This window comes from Stenella coeruleoalba (genome assembly GCF_951394435.1).
Source record: "Stenella coeruleoalba genome assembly, chromosome: 3".
Classification (NCBI taxonomy): domain Eukaryota; kingdom Metazoa; phylum Chordata; class Mammalia; order Artiodactyla; family Delphinidae; genus Stenella; species Stenella coeruleoalba.
Genome location: NC_137148.1, coordinates 143,750,228 through 143,775,110, shown reverse-complemented (window position 1 = coordinate 143,775,110; position 24,883 = coordinate 143,750,228). Strand labels below are relative to the sequence as shown.

At 43.5% G+C, this 24,883-nt stretch overlaps 1 protein-coding gene across 1 annotated transcript in view; it reads right to left on the bottom strand.

The window, feature by feature from the left end:
- Positions 1–24,883, bottom strand: part of TENM2 (teneurin transmembrane protein 2) — a gene marked incomplete at its 5' end in the record, with an annotated part of 411,764 nt that overhangs the window by 277,648 nt on the left and 109,233 nt on the right. The window contains one exon of the mRNA XM_079918659.1: positions 9,455–9,693. Coding sequence (XP_079774785.1) covers positions 9,455–9,693 — 239 coding nt within the window. The remainder of the gene's footprint in view (positions 1–9,454; positions 9,694–24,883) is intronic.

The window sequence follows — 24,883 nt, the reverse complement described above, 5'->3', positions numbered from 1 at the left end:
AGAATCCGAGGCTCGTCAGCAGATTCCAACATCCAATGTGACCAGACGGTAACTCACCTAAATAACATTTCTTGCCCAATGGAAAAACATAAAATTAATGTAATAAATTTAATAAATTTTAAATTAATATAAAATTAATAATACATGAAATTAATATACAAAGTTATACGAATTTTCTTCATGGCAAAAAAAGTCTTTACCCCACAACTCTCTTGAGATTCAGAAAGTCTACAAATCAGCTTATGAAACACATGTACTTTAATTTAGCTAATACCCCAGAAGTCAATGTTTGTAAAATTGGGGGCATAAGGGAGCCTTAAAGCCCATTTCCAAAATGCATCTAACTCAAGGGCACACTGAACTTCCTTGAAAGATGTCCTCTTGTTTATCATGGTCTGAAGAACAGAAAGCATTTGACACACTGCCTTTCCCTGTGGAATATGACCAAGCCTAATCTAAACTTCATTAACATGCCTCTAAAACGCTCATGGTGTAACGTAAGTAAGCAAACTGATAGAATTGCATCATGACTGCAAAGGCCAAAGCAAGGCAATACACCTTTCTTTTACAAAGATCAGAGTCCCTAAGGGGAGTGCCAAACACGTTTGCACAAATCTTCGCGTAAATGACCTAACTCCAATGAAAACCCATCCCAAGGGAAGGACCTTCCCTAACCGCTGTGCAGTACTGACGAAAGAAATGTAAAGACTGGAGGCAAAGCTCCTCCCTTCTCATCCATAGCTCTGATTTTTAGAAAAAAAAAAAAGAAAAAGAAAACGCCTTTGAAAGATGATACGTATTATATATCGTATACCTTCCTTTCTCTCTCCAAGAACGGAGGGTATTATTTTCCTCCGCAAAGCTCTTTTCTTATCAACATGTAGCTTAGGACTATTTTCTGAAACATTCTGATGTTTACGTATTTATTTAAGGCTAGAAGTCAGTAAGATAAAAAATGAAATTAGTGGAACGTGCAATGCATTATCCTCTCTTTTATGGTAATATTAAATATATTAATATAGTTGATGGACCATTTGCTCTCCTAATGCAGAGTATCTTATCATGAGACATCAATTTCATAAAAGATTTATTTGATGACAAAAGGGCTCAGGCCAAAATTCCGAGTGTCTGTTCTTTACAAACAAGTTATGAATTTCGTCTAAAGGCATTTTCCATGAAGGACACCAGAAGTCTGGTTTAAGGTGACCTCAAGGGAAATGCGAATGTTTTAAAAGTTTGCTTTGGGGTCAAGTTTCTGAGCTACACTGCTAAACAGGGCATTTCAGAGCACAAAAGATTCTGTATGGCTTGTGTACACAGACCTAATTCACCATATAATGGTTCCCTTCTCTACTTGCTGCCTTGTAGCAATTGCTTTCATTTCTTAGCACATCCTCATTTACGGAGAAGCAGCCAGCCGACTTTCAGATTTATGCCATTATTTGCTTCTTCACCTTGAACTCCAACTGAAGCCTGCTACACTTTTGGAATGTGAGTGCCAAACGGTGGTTGTGTGCCAGACACAAGCACTTCCCAGTTTCACTCAGCTAGCTCTCTTGATTTCAGGGAATCACAGGTTCCTGCTAGAGCGTTTCAATGTGGTACTTACACAGCCCACCTAACTTAACTGTTCCTTTGCCTAAACACTTTGTAACTTGGAGACGCAATTTGGGAACAGAGGCAATGACAACATCAGGGAGCCAGCAACTTCCCTTGACATGGGGAACGAGTAAAACTAGAAATCAGGGATTCTGGGTACTTGACAAATGCCCTCCACACATGGTTCAACTCAGCCCTAACCCTAATTAGCGTTCATTAACTCAACAAATATTGATTGAGTGATTACAAGGTGCTAGGCACTGTTTTGAGGATACAATGACCCAAGGACCTGTTCTAGGCTTCTCACTGGACCTGCCCTAGGAGTATGGTAACCAATACAATAATCACATCACTCCTTCTAGTTAAGCTTTTATTGTATGCCAGGTACCACCATATTTCACCAGTTCTAAGATTCAAATTTTGTTCACATTTTCACATCTCTGGAATCAGAATGCTCCTTCAAAATTAGCGTTTTCTTACAACTGAGGCTGGTCAGGCAGCACACTGGTCTGCTGGTGTGACTGTGGACCTATCTATACACAGGGTTGTATATCAATTCAGGTGGTCTGTGTCTACCTCCTTCTAAAAATACATATTATAAATGCTAAGGAATCATGCCATATTTAACTGATAACCTTTTCTCTCCTTGGGGATACGAACCATAATGACACTTCTCATACACGATGACATACTGGATTTGAAGAAAACTGTATGCACATATCATCTCAGGGAATACTTGAAGCATCTCTACAAGGTAGGAGTTATCCCTGTTTTCTTGTATGGGAAACTCAGGTGCAGGGAGATTAAACAGCAAGCCCATAGTCATATGGTTTTTAAGTATATACATCAGAATTTGAACCCGGGTCTCTCTGACACCAAAGCCCAAGTATGTACTTTCCATTACAACAAGCTGTTTCTTTTGTAATTACCCAGGCAGGGCGAGAACCTCTGCAACTGTGTTATAGGTAAAATGTAGGATGAAATAATACCTATCTACAGTACATTCAAAGCTGTGCCCAGAATCTTAAATCAGGAAACAAGTACAAATAAATGAACAAATGAAAGACTTAGGAAATGGGGATCTGTGCGCTTGGTGACCCCCCTAAGTGAGCCAGACAAATAAACAGAGTGTGTGGAGACAGAGACAACAGTGTCTCATTACTGCTTCAGGACCAATGACTACTAGAGAGAGAACTGCTACAGAGGAAGTCCAGGACCGAACTGCATGGTGACTCAAGGGACAGGTGGTGGACACTCCATCCTCACCCACCTGACACATACGTCATGGAGGCACGAAGTCCTGGGCTGGGAGATGATAACAGTATCCCATTTCCTTACTGTGGTCCTTGGGAACCTGGGGTATAGCACTTACTCCCTCTTTCCTGGTTTTGCATTAAGACGCTCTATTAAGTTGGAACCGAAAATTGCGTCCTCATTCTCACCGATCAAGTCCACCCGGGAGGGTGGAAAGCCCTGTATTGGCCGACTAGCTTGATTTCTTATTTCTTACTATTTTTTTTATTGAGGTGTAGTTGATTTACAATGTTGTGTTACTTTCAGGTGCAAAGTGATTCAATTATATATACATATATATATATATTTATATGTACATATCTATTCTTTTTCAGATTCTTTTCCATTATAGGTTATTACAGGATATTGAATATAGTTCCCTGTGCTATTCAGTAGGTCTTTGTTGTTTGCCTATTTTGTATGTAGTAGTGTGTATGTGTTAATCTCAGACTCCTAACGTATCCCTCCATCTGACCCCTGACTACTTTGATTTCTGACGGGCACCTTGGGGAGAAAAGCAAAAACACTTCCGTCCCCTCAGCAGAGGAACTCATCTTTTCTGAATGTCGAATGTGAGATACAAATGTTGCCATGTGGTGGCTAGGTGATGAAGACCTAGCTAAGGACTTAATTGACTTTCCGTAATAAGTCGACAGACACTCTGAAATCAGGTATACAATTAGGAAATGGCAGTCCCACTGCCAGAGACGCACCAGTGTGGAGACACTGACAGGACTTTATTATCTGGTTAAGAGCACATGAGCATATCTATTAGATAAAAAGTCTGCTACTAACATGTAATGGATAACACAACTGGGTCCCCTGACTTAACTTGTGGGCAGTTCTCTTTTTCTCTGTGTGGACGACTGTGAGGTTGGACCGTCTGGGGCCGGGGAATTGGGTGGAAATGTTATTTGCCGGATTGTCCAGACATCATCATTAGCATTTTGCCCTTTAGATAATGGGAGATAAATATATAATCTGGAATTCATACAGGAGGGGAAGGTTTAGTGTTTCTCTGGCTAGTCAAAGAGCAGTGAGTCTGAAAGAGAGAGCTGACATTTTTCCTAGGCTCTGTCCTCATGAAGGATGCCAGGTTAAACTGACTGTTCTCATCAGTTTCTGTCATTTTCTTTATGTTTCCCCCCAAACCTGCTCTATTCAGCAAGATGGGAATACACAAAATAGCAGCTGAGAACGCAGGATTCATCAGCTGTGAGTCTCAACACATCAATTTCCAAGTGTAGCAACTTTAAACACATTGTAGGCTTTTAGTTTCCATAGAAAATAATCTCTCATTGTTTTCAAAAGAAACTGAAAGCACCCCAAATTACCACACTTTTAACATCCTGACATGTTGATGGCCCGCGTTCTTCCCAGATCAAAGTGAGAGTGGCAGAAGACAGAGCGGTGAACGGCTTACTTAAAACATAGTATTTCATATTTGGCAGGAATTACTGTAGTGAAAAGAGACAAGGTGACTTTCTAACACACACACACACACACACACACACACACACACACACACACACACACACACACATTAGTTTGGCAGGGATCTGAAGAGCTAAAAACTAATTTAGGATGACATAAATGCTCTTATCTTTCTCTCTGCCACCCTTCCTTTCCCAGCCACGTGAAGAGTTTTTGACAGAAGACTTGTTTTTAACTCGGGGGTGACGGTCTGAATCCTGTGTCATGCTCAACTGTTCTGTTGACGCTCATCTTAGAATCTGGAGGATTATCTGGATTTAAACAGCAAAGTCATACACTGCAAGCATCTTTCTTCCTTGATGGGGGGTAGCCCTGCAAGAACGTTGGTGCCTTTTAAGGAAATGAGATCTAGCCAATGTTAACCTGGGACAAGAAAGCAATGATGTCATTCAGGGACCCAGCATTGTTACGACCCATTAGAAAACCTCAACAAACTAGGCATCAGGCACTGAGTCATCTTTAAAAACAGGCAATGGTTTTGCAGAGACACCTATGGTAACTGAAGATTGAGGACAAGTGAGTATGTGGCAAAATTCCTAGGCGATTCTACTCCATCCCTGAGTTGGGGCAGTGTTTCAAGCAGTCTGTTGGGATGGAAATTTTTATCTTATAGAAAGTTTTTTAAAGAGAAAAGGAACTTGCTTTTTCTACTTTTGGTTTGGGTCAAAAATCAGATGTAATTATTCATTATGTAACGGGACTGCAGGCAATCACCTGCTCCGTTTACAGTGGACGTATGTGTGGCCTCTTAGCCAATTTGATAGCATTATGTTTTTGACTGTTTGTTTTCTTTTCTTTTGATAAAGGTGGAAACACTCTGAAAAGGTGCTCTTAGGAAAAGAACACTAATACAATCAGACGGGGGTTGGCAAGCTGGCAACGGCACATGGAGTTAGGGGAGAGTTTTACGTTTTAAACAGTTGAAAAAAATCAAAAGAATAACATTTCATGACACAGGAAAAGTACATAAAATTCAAATCTCTGTGTCCACAATTAAAGACGCCTGGAACAAAGCCATGCGCCTTTGTTTACACACTGTCTGTGGCTGCTTTTGAATTACAACGGCAACGTTGAGGAGTTGTAACACACTGTTTGACCCACAAACTCAAAAATATTTACTATCTGGTTCTGGACAGAAAAAGTTTTCTGGTCTCTGTAATAGAAGATATTTGGGAAAGCAGAAATACGAGGACAGGTTAGGAGACCAAGGAGATGTGGCTTCTGTACACTTCGTCAGAAGACGAATTCAGGAAGGAGGGGAGCCAACTACTCTCCCTTGCTGATAAGGACAGAATTAGGTAAGGTGAATTGATGCTACAAAAAGGATGACTGAGGTTTTATGCAGTATTTGGGAAATATGGCCAACTGTGATGTTTAGTAGAGAGCAGTCAAGGGAAGGAGGTTAGACGAGGCATCAGGAGACCAAGCGCCTAGTCTTGGCCCTGCAACTAACTAGCCACGTGACTTGAGACCCTCTGGGCCTCAGCATCAGTTCTTGTCAAACGATTGTAATACGCCAATTTCATTTTCTGCCGGAGTGCATGTTGGGGGCTGGGGGTATGGTTCAAGTTTCATAGTAATATAAAAGTGCTTTAAATGGAAAAGCGTACAGTTCTAAACAAATAGAAGACTCTAACCAGTTACTGTATGTACCCTATAAGGATAAAAACATGGTAGAGTTGGCATAACACAGGTGAGAAACACTACGCTGGTTACATGATTTAGAAACTTAGGGATCCAGAGGGATTTCTGGCATTGCAGGCAATGAAAGTACTTGAGCTGCCCAAGGATAACAGACAGCTTCCTGAGCAGGAAGCTCTCTTGCGTTTCACAGCCAAATTCTTCTCAACCCGTCTTCCCCATAGGAACCATTTGGGCCAGGGGCTGAGTAACGCACAAAATAGTCCCCTAGTGGTTTGTGCAGCTTTTCAGAGGAATTCATTTGAGGATGTTTCGTACACTGGGAGAATCTGGCATCGGGAGAATCTGCTGGGAGAGTGTATCATAAAAGATCTCTGACCTCAGCTGTGTGAACAGGAACTGGGGGACCTCTCCTGAGCTGGTAAAGAGGCTCACGTCTTCCAATTTGCCAGAGGGCTGGTGTTATGCTGATTTACACCCACCCACAGGCTGGGTCTACGGAAGAATTGGTCATGGGGCTGAACGTTTCCAAATTGCTCATTTCTGGAAAGACTTCATGCGGGTTTCAACATGCAAGGAAGATAATTTGGCCTATTTGTTGCAGTTCCTGGCAGGCCTGAACCCAGTGCCTGTCCATAAATGTCCTGCGGTAGACGCTTCAATTTCAGGACCTGTCATGTTCCGGTGGAACACAGGGTCGTGTACGAGCTAGTGTGGGCTCAGGCCTTAAACACTTCGGCCTCCTTCCAGGAAGGCTTTGATTTTTACGTTGTCCGTCTGTTCTCCCTGATGGCTTGTCTGCTAGGTAGGCACAATCACGTATTGCTCCTGACGGCACTTTTCTCTGTGTTTTCGATGCACTGTTTGTGTCCCTGCAGCTCCGGAATAAGTAATATACTGCCTTTCATCTTTAAAGTGATTTATACACATTAATTAATCCTCACCATACTCTGGAGTTTCTGAACGTTAATAACCATCATACTCCCAGGTTTTACTTAGGAAACCAAGACCCAGAAAGAGAACAACTTTGTTAAAGCTAAGGAGAAAGGCATCCCTGGGGTCACGACCAGTCCTCCAGATCGTGACCCCTCACCATGCTTGCGGACCCGTCATCACCTCTGGAGAGTAGCCCTGTAGCCCTCTATGCACCACCACTACTGCTGGGTGAATCGGCCCATTCCATCACTCATTTTGAGTCATAAGCAACTTTTCAGTACTCCAGGGTCGAAGCATAATCTTACCTAAAGCATACATAATAGGAAGTGATGGATTATAAACTAATAGGCCATCCTAAGATGCTCGGGCCCAGCTTCCAGTAGCCTCCAGACTGAGGATACATATGTTTCCTAATCCATCATTTACAAGTTACACACCCAATTAAACCATTAAACTCTCGCTACAGGGTTTTCCATGATCACCCTACAGAAAGCTATCATATTTTAACTATCAAGCTTGATAACTCAGGCACTAGCCATCTATCCCTCTCCTGCGAGTGGAGAAGGAGGTACACAAGGGACGGTATTGGCAGAGGCAGGCAGTGCCTCACTTTCCATATTTGGGCCTCTCCACGGTGCCCACCGGCCCAGCAGAACAATAAGCCTGAGAGGTGAGCTCATGGACCCTTTTTGAAGTTTCTGACACAAAGCTGAATCATGCCAGGACCCCAAAGTCATGTTCAATTTGCTTCCACCAACCCCTCCCCTTCTCCTCCCCAACAGCTACCTGGGGAAGCACACAAAACTACCTTTAATGATACAAAAGATTCCACTCAAGTGATTGAGGGTGCAACAGATGCCCTTCCCCCTCCTCGAGTCAATCCATGACTCCATCCTTCATCAAGAGGTAAGTGAGAAGCAGACATGACCTTCAACTAGGGGTGTGTGGGTATCTGACCTCAGCCCACATGTAGAGCTGGGGTTTAGAGCACAAAGGTGTTGGCAAAGCCCCAGGTAAACATGGTGCGTTTCCCTGGAGTGTCAATTTTCTTACTTCTAGAGGCCATTCCTGAGAGATGCCACTGACGAGGACTGCAAGAACACCCTTTTCTCTATTAAGATGAGCATAGCAACATTATGGGAGAGAGTGAAAGCCTCGTATCAGTTCTTGGCCTGTCATGGTTTGCCTTGGGCAGGGCCCCAGATCTCTGGGGGAAGCACAGTCCCCCTCCTCTGCCATCAGGCAAGCTTGGGCACAATGGTCTGGGAAGTTCTGGACCAGCTTATTCTCTTGCTGGCTACCGGAGGATGAAGGAAGTGTGAGAGAGAAGGGAGGGCTTACCCTGGGAGAAAGGGCAAAACCAGACTGGTTAGGGTTGGTTTTTATTTTCCCTCTTGTAAATAGGAAGGGTTTCAGCGTAAGTGTCACGAGCTGATTCAGAGCCAGTCCCTTTTTGCTGCTGGGTTATAGGTTTGCTTTGCAACGTGGCACAGCCAAACTGGAGAGGCCTGACAGAGCGGCCCTGAGACCAAGCCAGAACCACCAAGTGTTTTAAATCAACTTTAACAAATGTCACCGTGGCCTCGGCCCGGGCCAGGAGACCTGCTACTCGCAAGTTCAGGTGACAAAGTAGCAGTGCTGAGGGCGCCTCGTTGCGGCAAGGAGCTGTGAGCAGGCTTTGTGTCGAGCCCAGGATGCTCAAATGCATGGGGCACCCTGTCCCTGAACTCTTGGCATCTGCTGGTTCCCATAGTTACAAGGCCACATCCCACAGATGCAAATCAGCATCCCTGGCATTCAAAGAAAGACACCCCAGCAACTTCACCAATCTGCTATCCTAAGTCATACCCTGAGCTCCCACCCAGAATCACAGCTGGCGTGGGAGGTGCACCTGACTCAGATCCAGCAGCATGTGGGATGAGACTTGAGGCTACAGGGACAGAGGCAAAGGAGGGGACTTGGGCAAGATCCACTGGGCCTGGATGACCTGATTCCCTATGAAGACCTGGTTGGGTGCTCTAGCCTCTCTATCCTGTTTCTGTTCTCCAGCTCTAAAAATCTTGTAGCTGCTTTGGCTTTCCATCCAATATGATGTTCTAGGCACGCTGATTTGCTTTGCTTCTTCTATTTGGTTTTTTTCTGAAGTTAACCAATGCTGCTTGAATGTCAGAGCACAGACCTGGCTTAAAATCCAAGATGGAGGAGACCAGAAGGCTACTTGAGGAGTGAGGGATGGGTTGGCAGGAATGACAATTTTCAACTTATCTCCAAGAGAGAATACAGTAAGGATGCTTAATTTCACTTCTGATAAATGTCATTTAGAATCATGAAGGAGAAACTCATCAGACTGAAATGGATTTCAGGAGGAAAAAAGCACTCCCATCCATCACTCATTTTTACATCTTTCAGGAGCCAACAAGCCAACAGTACAGACAACAGAGGCCCTCTACATTCACAAGTCGGCGACCTGCTCACAGCTGCCCTGACTTACCTATGAAATACGCCAGCAGGATGGCCAAGACGAGGGCCGCAGCGATGGCCGACAGGGCGGCGCATTTCCAGCTGCAGTATTTGGAGGGCTTCTTCAGCTTGAAGGCCTTCCTGGAGAAGGTATTCCGGGGCAGCAGGCGGGGTGGTGGTGTGTAAACGGTTCCTGAGGTCAAAGGGTATCCCGGAGAGGAGCTGCTAAACAGGGGTGTGCTTCCCGAGGACGTCTTGAAGAGGAAGTGCCTGCCAGGGAAAGGGAAAGGGTCAGGATCCACATGGTGGCTACTGAGGACCATCCAGCTGCTTTTTTCCCCCAGTCTGCTTTCTATAGCATTAATATAGTTCTGATTATCTACCCAACCGTGTCATGGGCAAAGGGGCGAATGTTACATTTGACGGTGACATAAACTAATTCCATAAACTCACATCATTTCATGTTTTCACATATACCTCTGGATTTTATCTTCCACAATAATCCTGCAACATATGCAAAGCAAATATGGAAACGGAGTTACTGTTGCTCACTCAGAGATGCTGGCCATGATATGGTGAAGATGGTGCTGAGCTCCATCCACTATTGGGACCTATTATTTAAAGGCACTTGAAGAACAGACTTGTGGTTGCCAAGGGTGGGGAAGGGGTAGGGGAGGGATAGATTGGGAGTTTGGGGTTAGCAGATGCAGACTATTATATATAGGATGGATAAACAACAAGGTCCTACTGTATAGCACAGGGAACTATATTCAATATCCTGGGATAAACCATAATGGAAAAGAATATGAAAAAGAATATATGTATGTATAACTGAATTGCTTTGCCGTACAGCAGAAATTAACATTGTAAACCAACTGTACGTCAATCAAAAAAAAAGGCACTTGAAATATGTGGTCACAACTATTTACAAACCAAATATTATAATATCCCCATTTAAGACATGAGAAATCAGGCTTGGCAAAGTCAAGCAACCGTTCAAGGATTTAAACCCCAAGCTCTGTCTTCATACTGAAGTCTGTGCTCTTAAGTGTCATCCTAAACTGTCTCTCTTGAGCCTTCTTTCTGGGCTGCTTTCCCCTTTCACTTGCCTCCTGTTCTGAGACCACCCCTCTAGGTCATTTTTTATTTTCCGCATCCTTTTTTTCTTTTTTTAAATTGAAGTATAGTTGATTTACAATGCTGTGTTAGTTTCAGGCGTACAGCACAGTGATTATATATAGACATACATATCTATATGTATGTATATATATTCTTTTTCAGATTCTTTTCCATTATAGGTTATTACAAGACACTGAACATAGTTCCCTGTGCTCTACAGTAAATCCTTGTTGTTTATCTATTTTATATATAGTAGTGTATATCTGTTAATCCCAAACTTCTAATTTACCTCTCCCCCACCCCTTTCCCCTTTGGTAACCGCAAGTTTGCTTTCAAGATCACAATTCTTTCTTTGGAAATATCTTTGTCTGCCAATTGAACAAGGTGCCCCTTGTCTAGAACTATGGTATGTCAACAGGATAATGCGCTGTACTGTTGACCCTTAATAGAACCCTTCCTCAGGGGTCAGGAGCCTGTCACTCTAAGGACACAGCAAAGACCATCAATTCTCCCCAACAGATTTTCGCCCTCTTATGTGTGCCATTTCTGAAACTTCAAAGGTGCCGTGCCACACCTTGTTTAAAATGACTCGCCTTCCGGAAAATATCTAGTGGATTTCAAAGCACGGGTTCAGTGGAGTCTAGAGTCTGACCACGTGGAGGCTGGGGGCTGTGTCTTATTTTGTTCCTTGTTCATCTTTATGGTCCCAGGACCCAGCGCCAGTTCAGCATGTAGGGGCGACCTGAATGAATAAATGAAGCTCCCTCATTGTTTTACGAATTTACTCAGTTTCAATTCTAAGATTTTAAAATGTTATACAGGTATTTCCTTTCCCTTCAAGTCTTCATTAGGTGCAATTATATTTATGGACCACACACACTATGGGTCATAATGCTAAATGTTTTACTTGAAACTAAATCTCACGGTGACCCTATGAAGTGAATACTATTTTTACCTTAGTTTTACAAACGAGAAAACCGAAGCCCAGAGTTAGCATGCGGTGTCACTGGGCCTTAAACTCCGGTCTGCCTGACGCTAAAAGCTCTAACGGGACTTACTATACCACATTCTCCTTGCATATGGTGGTTAGCAGGCTTTCCCAGTGGGATTCTGAGGCAAGATCGCTGTCCTTACAAATATTTGTATCTTGGCTGCTTCCAGATAAAACTTTGAAAGTATTTTAATTCTTGGTAAAGATCAAAGGAGCCTGAGATCACTGACAACCATGTCAGAAAATGAGTATCTGATTAGTGAATTATTTAGCATGGCTAACATCAAAATAAACAACCAATACTTAAAACTTTATTTGTGGGGGCTTCCCTGGTGGCGCAGTGTTTGAGAATCTGCCTGTTAATGCAGGAGACACGGGTTCGAGCCCTGGTCTGGGAGGATCCCACATGCCGCAGGGCAGCTAAGCCCATGCGCCACAACTACTGAGCCTGCGCGTCTGGAGCCTGTGCTCCGCAACAAGAGAGGCCGCGACAGTGAGAGGTCCGCGCACCACGATGAAGAGTGGTCCCCGCTCGCCGCAACTGGAGAAAGCCCTCGCACAGAAACGAAGACCCAACACAGCCAAAATAAATAAATAAATTAAAAACTTCTGATGTCCAGTGGAACTAAAAAATGGCATTAAAAAAAAAACTTTATTTGTGCTATAAGAATGTTCAATGATCTGAACACAGCCAAGAGGTTTGATTCTATAAGTAAGGTTTGTACTCCCTGTCCAATAGATGTCTTTGAATGCTCCTGATAAAAAGAGCCTTTGGAGGAGGAGGCAGTAGGCGTTGTGTCCCAAGGAGGCACTTTGGAGCAAGATTCATCTGGATCGGAGTCCTGGCAGTGCCATTCCTGGACAAGGAAGTTCATGTAAGTCACCTGACGCTGCTCTTGACAGCCTCCATTTCCTCATGGGTAAAATGGAGTAAAGTGGGAGTAAGAATAGCACAGGTTGTTGTGGGGATTACACACCATCACGTAGGACAACCACTTAACCAAGGGTGTGTTTCATCGTAAGTATTCGATGCCTACAAATAGCATTGATTCTTAATTCTTCAGAGAATATAAGGAGGCTGAAACATGAGTTTTACATTTAAAGCCTGACAAACGTTGAGCAAACACCTGAAGAGTTCTCCAGATCATAGATAATAGTCCACTGCCTTATAATTAAGCTAGAACATATACACACCAGAAAGCCAGGGTGGTGGAAGAACTCTGGGATTTGACTTAGAACTACTTCAGGTTTACTTCTTGGACAATTCTCCAAGAGTGGGTAGTAAAAACAGGGAATCAAACTTAGAGGAATATACGGACATTGTAAGCTGTCATTAGTGAATGTTTACAAATATAGGAACACCAGTTCTCACTCCAACAGAGATCTCACCCATTCCCCTGGCTTCAGCCATCACTGATGGGGCTGGAGTCCCCAGATCTCCATTTCTAGCTCAAGTTCTTTCCTGAGACCCACATTCCAATTGTGTATTGGGCATGTCTTCCTCTACCTTCCTTAACTCTCTTGAACAAGTTGCAACCAAACACGGACTCTTTTCCTTCCCCTCCCCAATCACACTCTTCCTGACTCCTGTTATTTCCAGTCGTCTAGGACACAATCGTCATCTTTACCTCCTCCTTTCCCTCATCTTCTCCTACACGATGGGTTAAAGATCCCTTTCATTTTATTTCTGAAAACTTCTCCCACCAACCCTCTCCTTCATCCCTCTGCTACTTTTCTTCCCAAACCACAAATTCCATCACGCCCTCACTTATAAATCCCTAGGGATTCTCCAGTACTTAGAAGAGGAAACCCAAATCTCAATACGGGACCACACTCTTACAACCACTACTCAGCCTTTTTATCCTCATCTCCAACCTTATGCTTCCAGCTCCCATGAACTCCGTCCTTCAGCCACACCAAACAGACACAGTGCTCCGTAACTAGTCTGTTCATGCCACGGTGCCTTTGTGGATGATGTGTAATGCTTTCTGGAATGGCTTTTCTTTTTCTTTCCCACCCATCCCACCCCACCCAACTCCTACTCACCTGCCAACGACCCACCTCGGAAACCTATTCCAACCTTCTCCTCAAGCCCAAGCACCCCGTCACTTTGTGCACTCAAGAAGCTATTTATATACTTGTTTATATATATGTGTGTGTGTGCATATATATATATAAATGTATATACAAACGATGCTTATATAAATAATATATAACATATTATATACTATGTTATGTTATGTAAATATGTTTAATGTGTCTGTCCCAAACCAAATTTACACTTGACAGCGGTATTACTATCTTGGTACTTCCAGAATCTAAACAGCAGGGCCACAACATCAGTCACAGTTGTGGACAGAATCAATAAAGCGAAAGCAGGAATGTTTTAGCAACATGAGAGAAATCACAAGGTGAAGGTTAAGAAGTTTACACTGACTTTAGTTATTTTTTAATGCACTCATTTATAAGAAATAATAGAAGAATATGATTACTATTTCTTATATAGTAAGTCTCCTACACATGAACCTTCAAGTTGTGAACTTTCAAAGGTGCGAACATGTGTTTGCCTGTCCAATCATGTAAGTTAGTTCACGTGTCTCACGTATGTTGTCACACGCGTGCATCCTCTACGAGTGGTTGTGCTTTTGTGTACTTTACTATAAAATACTGTAGAGAGTACAGTGGTACAGTATCTTTATTTCAAGCCCAGAACCTGTGCCATTAGCGTCAGGCGTGAGTGAAATTGCAGCCTGCCCTCCGTCTCCTGTTGCGGACGATCCTTCAGCTCTACCATCTCCCACCTCCTCTCCCTCCTCCAGTCAGTAACTCTCCTTGCCTGTTCACTCGATGCCAGCCCCTGTATGCCAGCTGTTGTACTGTACGACTGTACTCTTCAAGGTACTGTACCATAAGATTAAAAATGTTTTATTTTTCTCTGTTTTTTTTAATGTATGATTTGTGTGAAAAGTATTATAAACCTATTACAGTACAGTACTATACAGCTGACTGTGTTAGTTGGGTACCCAGGCTAACTTTGCTGGACTTATGAACAAACTGGACTTATGAAAGAGCTCTCAGAACGGAACTCGTTCGTATGTAGGGACTTAACTGGGATTGCTTCATGATTGCTTCATGAGATCCTAACACTGTCCCCTTGACAATCCAATCTATTTTTCATACTTCCTTCTAAAAAGAAAGTCAGATTATGTCACATGTCATCACCGTCCCCTTCTCCAAGAAAGAAAGAAGGAAGGAAGGAAGGAAGGAAGGAAGGAAGGAAGGAAGGAAGGAAGGAAGGAAGGAAAGGAAAGGAAGGAAGGAAGGAAAGGAAAGGAAGGAAGGAAGGAAGGAAGGAAGGAAGGAAGGAAGGAAGGAAGGAAGGAAGGAAAGGAAAGGAAGGAAGGAAGGAAGGAAGGAAGGAAGGAAGGAAAGGAAAGGAAGGAAGGAAGGAAGGAAAGGAAGGAAGGAAGGAAGGAAGGAAGAAAGAAAGGAGGGAGGGAGGGGAAGGGAAGGAGGGAAGGAAAGAAGGAAGGAAAGTAAAAGAAAAGGCTTCCAATAATACTTAGAATAAAATCAGAAATCCTTCCCATGGCCTACAATTCCCTGCATGATCTGCCCTCTGGCCACCTCTCCAACTGTATCTTCCTCCACTTTATCCTCCTCCCCTCCATGAGTTACACTGTCCTTTTACTAGTCCTCATCATATCACATCCAACATATTCCTGCCTCAGGGCCTTTGCACTTGCTGTTCCCTTTGCCTGGAAATAGCTGCACAATTCGTTTCTTCATATCATTCAACATTCTGTTCCAGAGTCACTTTCCCAGAGAGATCTTTCCTGCCTCCTTTACTTTTTTCTCTGTCATTCTCTATCCTGTTATAACTGCTTTACTCTTCTTCAGGGTATATGCATTTGTGCTATTTACTGTCTGCCTCCATCATTAGAACTGAATTTCTATGAAGTCCAAAATAATTGGGTTTGTCTGATGTGTTCATCACTGTATCCTAACATCTAGAATAGAGCCTGGCACAAAGAAGGAAGTCAACAAATCTTTGTTGAGTGAAAGACCTGCAACGTTCCCAAGGCCAAAATCATGAATGCTAAAAGGACAATACTGTGAACATTTTGAATTCTGAAATTAGGATTCCTTCTGCCATGTTGACTCTTATTTTCCAAACATTTATAAGTTTGCATAGTTCATACAGGCAAGTGTCTATATTTATACATACAAGGCCAGATCCTGCCACAGACCAAAAACAACCTGTATACTTTTTGGCACTGTATTATCTTTTCCAGGATACATCTCTCAGGCCTCTCATTGGTACTGTGGTGTCTCTAATGATCACTGTTAAATGAAACTCATTTAGTTATCACATCCCTTGTTTCTAGTTTCTGGTGCTTAGAATTATTAAATCAGAGTACCAAAGACATGTAGTCTCCTCACACCATACAGTTACACCCTGCTGTTATGAATCTCTAGAAGATTACACTCAGCAAATAAAAAAAGAAAGATTCTAGGGATTCCCTGGTGGCGCAGTGGTTGAGAGTCCGCCTGCCGATGCAGGGGACACGGGTTCGTGCCCCAGTCCGGGAAGATCCCGCGTGCCGCGGAGCGGCTGGGCCCGTGAGCCATGGCCGCTGAGCCTGCGCGTCCGGAGCCTGTGCTCTGCAACGGGAGAGGTCACAGCAGTGAGAGGCACGTGTACCGCAAAAAAAAAAAAAAAAAAGAAAGATTCTAAAGAAGCGATCTTTAGATTACGTCCCATAAATACCTGCTTTAGGATCACTGGAAGGCTCTGCTAGAAAAGTACAAATTCCTGGGCTGCATCCAGACCTAGGCCTGGGGTCTGGGAGTGTATTGGTGAAGAAGTTTCCTAAGTGATTCTAATGTATGATAAAGTTTAAGAAACTCTACCCTAACCGTCTTTGCAACTTTCAAATACGTCTGACTTATCCAGAACACACTAGATGGTTACTATATTTTTTAAAATGCAAGTTTTGAATGCTGATGTCTTTAGGCATGACATGTCATGTCAAAACTTATTTTCAAATGACTCAGCCAAAAGATCTCTCTATATATAGATATATAAGGCACACGTGGCAAAATGAGAGCAATTGTTGAAACTAGGTGGTTTTTTTATGTAGTACTATTCTTCCAACTTTTCTGAATGTTTGAAAATTTTCATAGTAACAAGTTGAAAAAATGCAAGCTCTGATTCACCCAAAGGTCGCAATCACATGAAGCAGGAATAAAGGTAAATAAAATGAAGCAAGACCCACAAGGTGATGGCCTGGCCAGATGGTCAGTGGGAGGACCCGGAAGGCTTAGGGAACTTCTCCGGATTTTTCCTGAACTGGCTATTAAGACAGCTTTTCCCCCTCAGGGGCAGGCTGAGGGCGCTCCAAGGGATCATTTGTGATGCCCCAACCGAACGTCTTCCCAGCAGTCGGCCATGGAAGTAGCTCAGCTCAGGACTCCAGGCATCGGCAGAAATGTGTCGTTTCCAAATGCACTTGACATTCTTCAAGCACAACTCAATTGCTCTCAGAATTGGCCACTTGTGCCTCGGAAAGGAAAGGCAAATGAGGGGCCCCTAAAGTGCTGTCCTTGGAGTTTGCTGACACTTGAGGGGAGAGAGAAAATCAGCCCTTGATGCTGCACAAAAAAATAATACTTCTTTTTTTGCGTGCATACATCTTTCCTTCGTAGCCGCGTGGGTTATCAAAGCTTCAGTCCCGGGACCCAGCATTCTGCTCGGCACAGGTTAGGGGCTCAGAGGCTGGCTGTCGAATTGAGTAGTAAAGCTAAGGAAGGATGGTTCCTCTCTGTCCTCTGTTCTGTACCCTCGGTCCCAGTGAGCTCTTAGAATAAAGTAATCATCACTTCACCCTAAACTATCAATCTTTTTAGTACATGTCACCACTTCTCCTCTTGTGAAAACAAAACTGTTTAATAAAACCTATGAGAGAGCACGCAAACCTAACAGCCATTCCCCCATGCGCTTTACATAACAGCAAAGGCATGCAGTTTTGAGGCAGAATCTTGGCAAACCAGGCTTTTGCTTCAGATTGGCTTAGAAAATTAAGGGCATACCTTTTTCTCTGATGAAACAACCATGGAAGATTTTAAAAAGAGGTCTAACAAACAAGAAACTCATGCCTCACATCCATGTAAGAAGGACCCGATCAATTAAAAACACCGTGCATTTTTTTTAAACATCATTATTGGAGTATAATTGCTTTACAATGGTGTGTTAGTTTCTGCTGTATAACAAAGTGAATCAGCTATACCTATACATATATCCCCATATTCCCTCCCTCTTGTGTCTCCCTCCCACCCTCCCTATCCCACCCCTCTAGGTGGTCACAAAGCACTGAGCTGATCTCCCTGTGCTATGCGGCTGCTTCCCACCAGCTATTTGTTTTACATTTGGTAGTGTATATATGTTCATGCCACTCTCTCACTTCTTCCCAGCTTACTCTTCCCACTCTCCATGTCCTCAAGTCCATTCTCTACATCTGCGTCTTTAACCCTGTCCTGCCCCTAGGTTCTTCAGAACCTCTTTTTTTTTTTTTTTTTTGATTCCATATATATGGGTTAGCATACGGTATTTGTTTTTCTCTTTCTGACTTACTTCACTCTGTATGACAGACTCTAGGTCCATCCACCTCATTACAATTAACTCAATTTCCTTTCTTTTTATGGCTGAGTAATATTCCATCGTATATATGTGCCACATCTTCTTTATCCATTCATCTGTCGATGGACACTTAGGTTGCTTCCATGTCCTGGCTATTGTAAATAGAGCTGCAATGAACATTGTGGTACATGACTCTTTTTGAATGATGGTTTTCTCAGGGTATATGCCCAGTAGTGGGATTGCTGGGTCGTATGGTAGCTCTATTTTTAGTTTTTTAAGGAACCTCCATGCTGTTCTCCATAGTGGCTATATCAATTTACATTCCCACCAGCAGTGCAAGAGGGTTCCCTTTTCTCCACACCCTCTCCAGCATTCATTGTTTGTAGATTTTTTGATGATGGCCATTCGGACTGGTGTGAGGTGATATCTCATTGTAGTTTTGATTTGCATTTCTCTCATGATTGGTGATGTTGAGCATCCTTTCATGTGTTTGTTGGCAATTTGTATATCTTCTTTGGAGAAATGTCTATTTAGGTCTTCTTTCTCTTTTTGCATTGGGTTGTTTGTTTTTTGATATTGAGCTGCATGAGCTGCTTGTATATTTCACTGTGCATTTTTATTTTATTCTTGCGATAGAGATGGAGTTCGACTGATCTACAGCAGAAGCTTTGAGAAGCAGTGGCTGGCTAAATTACTTGAGGCCCCAACAAAAGATTTCTCTTCCTTCTCTCCTGATTCAATTGTGAATAAACTCACTCATTAACCTGAAAATCTACCAAAGAAACAAAGAAACAAATATGGACAATCCCTTAACACCAAGTACCATTTTGTTTTTCAGCTTGCAACCAGTGGGATCCTAAGAGGCAGTCGCCCTCTTTTTTCTTGGTTTAGCTGTATTCCCAGGGTGAACTCCCAGCAGGGCTTCGAAAAGGAAACGTACTAGAGAAACAACTGTACAGAGTACAAGTTTTTGTTTCCTTCCTCTCGCTCTCTCTCAATCTGGATCCCGCTCTCTCATCACAGAGCACCATGCAACTAACCAGGATGACTAATGACAACAGTGCAGCCGCTGTCTTTGCTCATGAAGTCAGCCGCAGCCAACGTTCTCCTTGAAACCGAGTGAATGCCTTGAATGGTCTCCAGGTAGCACCGTGTGCAAAAAAGCAGCTCTGGTTATCAGGGAAACCAGGTATTGATTGTTGCTCTACCAAGAAAATTGACTTCTCCAGAAAACAAACTCAGAGGTATTCAGAGTAGCGGATGAAAGTACTGATACGCCATCCATTAACCCCTGAAAGATTTTGAGTATCATACAGGCTGTTGCTGAAATTTGATAAAAAGCCAGAGAAAGGAGAGAGGCAGAAGTACACCAGGAGTTGGGGGGTGGTGATCAGTACAGAAGATCCCATCCGATCTCACTGGCGCTGGCCATGCCCTTTGAAGCACCAGGTTTATTGTGTCTAAAGGAGTTAGTTTAATAAAGAGGCAGCCCATATATATGTGTTAGCATATGGTATTTGTTTTTCTCTTTCTGACTTAGGGGGAAGGGTAAGCTGGAACAAAGTGAGAGAGTGGCAGTGACATACATACACTACCAAATGTAAAACAGATAGCTAGTGGGAAGCAGCCGCACAGCACAGGGAGATCAGCTCGGTGCTTTGTGACCACCTAGAGGAGTAGGATAGGGAGGGTGGGAGGGAGACGCAAGAGGGAGGAGATACGGGGACATATGTATAGGTATAGCTGATTCACTTTGTTATACAGCAGAAACTAACACACCATTGTACAGCAATTATACTCCACTAAAGATGGTAAAGGAAAAAATAAAAAATTTTAAAAAATTTTTTAAAAGAGGCAGCCCATAAAGGGTACTGTAGCATGTAAAGTTGCTATAATTAGATTTTCAGGAGATACGATAAAACATTTAGCTGGAGAGAGGTTAAATAACCACCACGCTTTCTGGCATCGCTATTATGCTCTCCAATCTGAGAAGGAATGGTGGTGGTAGAGGGGAAACTCGAAGGGTGGGTGAGATGGGGTGTGGGGAGAGGGGGAGAGAGAGAGAGAGAGAGAGAGAGAGAGAGAGAGAAGGAGGGAGAAAGAGAGAGAAGGAGGGAGAAAGAGAGAGAAGGGAGAGAGAGACACACATAGGGCATGCAGAGAAAAAGAAAACAGAAAAAGAGAGAAGCTTCCAGGATGAGATGGAAAAACCATGAGATAATGAGAAAGATGATGTTGGATACCATACTGTTCAGCCACTATTTATTTATTTATTTATTACCTGTGCCACGCAGCATGTGGGATCTTAGTTCCCCAACCAGGGATCGAACCCACACCCCTGCATTAGAAGCACGGAGTCTTAACCACTGGATGCCCAGGGAAGCCCCCCAGTCACTTTTTGAATAGCAAAACTAAGCAATCTTTTAAGTGTCGTGCCTTTATTTTCCTATTTGCAAATGTAAGAGGTACACATTACAAAAGAAAGACCAAGTATATAAGTTAAAAAAAAAAAAAAAAAAACAGAAAGCAAAGGTCTCCCGTACTCTGAGACTGGTAAACATTTGACGTTTAGAGTCAGACTTTTTCCCTATATATAAACATTCTCTTATTATTATTAATTTAATTCTTTTTGAAACCAGTAAGGTATTGAGTGTACAGATTCTGAACCTGGACAACAAAGGTTTGGATCCTGGCATTGGGCAAGTTACTTACCCCTCTAAGTCCCTGTGGCCTCACCTTTAAAGGGAAAGATGGCTCGTGCCTACTTTATAGGCTTGTTAGGGGGATTGGATGAATTTATTTACGTGAAAGCCTTAACACTGAGCTTGACGTCCAGTGAGTGATCAATAAATGTAGCTATTAATCGCTTGAAGGCAGGAATCATGTCTATCTTGCTCTTTACTAGACCTCCTTGACCTACACAGGGCCCAGCTCATTTAAAATAGATGTAAAGTGAATGCGTTGTCCTAATTAGCACAGTGACTAGAGCACTGCTGGCAGCACCACCCCTCAAAAATAATTTTATTAGGAAGGGAAGGGATGGAGGACATCACTAATATGTTTCTTCTCCTCTTCCGGTTGGGAATTTATGCTTGGGTTGAGAGGTGAACTGTTGCTTTAAAAACAAAACTTTAAAAATGTTTAAAAAACACTGCTACTTCCCAAGTTTGCAGAAGCAGCCAATAACCCAATTAGTATAATGAAAAGCCCATTTCATATCATGAGTCCCTAAGCTTAGACTCAAACCAATTTTGATGCAATGAGAAATAGGCTTTCAAGGTTTCTGACCCCTGAACCTTTTAGATCAGAGGGGACCGTCATTACATTTGCATATGCCATGAGCAACAGGAAGATCCTCTATTTTGCCCTCTTCAAAATGTGCAGTCATACCAAAAATACTCACAGCTGGAATAATTAGCAACTCAATTTATTGCCTTCCATTTTCTAAATAGAAGCTTGATATTTAAATAGCGTCACACTGTGATATAACATAGCCCTTCTCATGGAAACACTTTGTTTTTCTTTTCCCCCTATGAAATGATATACTGTTCAGTGTGACAGGCAAAGTCTCAGGAGGTCACTAAAGAAACCTGGTGTTTTGTGAGCAAATCCACTTCAGAGTCTTTGGGATGAGATAACGGGTCTTCGCCCTCCCTCAAACCACCGCCCCCCCCCCCGCCCCCCGCCAGTTGTTCACTTCTTGACTTTTTTCAAGTTAATTGGTAAGAGTCTTAATATAGTAGAGGAAAAAAAACAAAGACTTCTGACTTTGATTTCAAACATGACCTTGAATCCACCATACACTGTAATATGGTGACTTCAAACTTGACCTTGAATCCACCCTACACTATAATACGGGAGTGCAGAGACAGCCATCTGAAATAGACTTGCATTTGTGTTCACTGGCAGCCAGAGGTGGATGCAGACAGAATGCATGCCATCAGACACAATCAAGGAGCAGAATGACTTCTCCTGCTGTGTTTACTGCCTGTACCATTCAGAGAGGCAAAGAATTTTCGAGCTGGAAGGAACCTTGCAGTATGTCCCTTTATCATATTCTGCTTCACGCTATTACATCTGTCCTGTGTGTTTGCCTTGTCTCTCCGGTCAAATTACAAGCTTCTCCACAGCAGGTCCTATATCTTTTGCTTCCTAGTATTCTTCTCTGTCCATAGTACGTGTTCAACAAATGTCTGCTGAAGGAACACGCAAATTATGGTTTAATGGAAAATGTACAGGCTTTGGAGTGAGGCACGTCTGGATTGGAATCTCAACTCCACGAGGAGCTGCATGACGTTGGGAATGCCAAATAATCTCTCTGAGCCTCAGATGCCTCCTCTAAAGGATGGGTAAATAATAATATGTACATTACAGAACTGTTGGAAGGGCTGAAAGAGGTAATAGAATTTGTGAGCACAGAAGCTGGCCTATAGGAGGTGTTTAATCCATGTATGTATTGTATTTTTTCCTCATCCCTGGAAAGAATATCTAAAATATGGGGGCTTCCCTGGTGGCGCAGTGGCTGAGAGTCCGCCTGCCGATGCAGGGGATACGGGTTCGTGCCCCGGTCCGGAAAGATCCCACATGCCACGGAGCGGCTGGGCCCGTGAGCCATGGCCGCTGGGCCTGCGCGTCCGGAGGCTGTGCTCCGCAACGGGAGAGGCCACAGCAGTGAGAGGCCCGCGTACCGCAAAAAAAAAAAAAAAAAAAAAATCTAAAATATGAAGTTATGAGTCAACCGATATTTATTGGGCACATGGATAGAATGGTGAATTAAGTCCTTACCCTCATGGGGGATTTCTAATTGGAGAGACAGACCAAATAAACAAAACTCAAGTCTGAGTAAACCAAGAAATACATGAAATAATTACAAAGTGTGAGAAGTACCATGAAGGAAACAAAGAATTAAGAGAAAATGTGGGAAGCCATTAGTGTGGTCACTCCTCTCTGAGGAGATGATCAAAAAGAGGAGGTCTGAGGATAAGAAACGGGTAATCAAACGGTGAAAAGAGCATCCCAGGCAAAGGAAATGTATGTGCAAAGGCCCTGAGGTGGGAAAGACTGAATTTTTGAGGCTGTGAATGAAGAACAGCGTGGATCACTGTGTCGTGATCCAGGGGCTAAGTGGTGGGAAGGAGAGGTTGGCCCAATGGAAGACTATATTATGCATGGTTTTGAGAGCAAGGAATTTGGATTTCAGTCCAAATACAAAGGGTTTTAAACTTTATCTTCTCTGTGAACAAAGGAAGCAGATTTAGGAACACTCAAACTTGAAAATAACTATGGTAGAAGAGACTCATGGGAATTCAGTCTAGTCCTCTATGATGAGAAGGCCTGGCTGTATTCTTTGCCATCTGCCTTGAGGGTTCGGGTTCTTCTCCAGAATATTCTAGCCACCCCTTAACATGGCACCTATCACTCTGTCGGCATGTGGATATAATTAGACATCTTAAGGTGAACGTGAGCAAACACAACTCCTGATTTTCACTCCAAACTATCCTTCTCTTCAGGCTTCACCCATATTGGTTAAAGAAGCCATCACCCATCAGCTGGACAGATGCCATCTCCAGGAAGCAGACTCTAGGAAGAAACATCTGCACACAGAAACTTTATTAGCAAGCGCTCTTGGGAGTGACAGAAGCAGGCTGGGCGGAAGGAGAAACTGAACAGGGATGCTGTCGCAAAGGGTGAGCTCTGGAGCTGGGATGCCTCTGCAGAGTGGTTTCAATTTGGGCTGCAGGATTTGGGCCTTCATAACCTCACCTGGGCCAGTCATTAGATGTGGGCTGTCCACAGGGATGTAACCTTGGGTGCAGGGTGGCTGTCTCTAGCTGAAGTTCAGTCTCAGAGAGGGACCTGGCTGAGATCTGTTGGCAGGCGAGACGCGTGCTCTGGTTTCAGAGGGTGGCATCCAGGCGAGCGCCATACCGTACACCTCACTAGGCTTCACTAGGGTTCCTGTCCTTCCCTCACACCTGATCCATCTTCAGTCAATTTCCTTTCTGCCTCCAATCCGTCTTCTTCTCGCCACTTACACCTCTGTATCACCTTGCGCCTGACCTACAGCATCCAGCAGCCTCTCAACAGGTCTCCCCTCTTCCACTTTGGCCCTTTACATCCATCCTCCACTCAGGAGCCAGTCACTGTCTGCAAGCACAAGTCAAATCGCATTACTCTTCTGCTTAAAATCTGCCACTTCCTTTATACTTAGCAGTAATCCAGCTCCTTGCCATGGCTGACGAGGAACCTGGTTATGGCCTATCTCGCCTCCTCCCAGCCTCCACGGACTCTGGTCCTGAGGCTTCGCCATACTTCTCTGCTGTCCCTCAAAGAGGCCAGGCTCCTCTCCATCTCAGGGTATTCTCACTGTGTTTCCCTTGGTCTGAAATGTTCTTAGCTGAGATATCTGCATGGCTCCTCCTTCTGAGTTCTTTCAAGTCTCCCTTCAAAGCTCACTTTCTCAGAAAGCCTTCCTTGATCAGTCCTTCCCACCCCATCATTTGATTATCCTCCCTGGCCTGAGGACCACCCCACTTCCTGGTTCATGGCAGTGGTGTAGAGACACAGCCTTCTCATCCGCTCAGCACTAATCCCTTTGAGCAGCTATCGTGTTTGTGCCTGTCTTACTGTCTGCTTCCCCAATGGCATGTACCTTCCTTAAGAGCCCAGATGAAGTCTTCCTCACCACTGTATCCCCAGCCTCTGGGAGA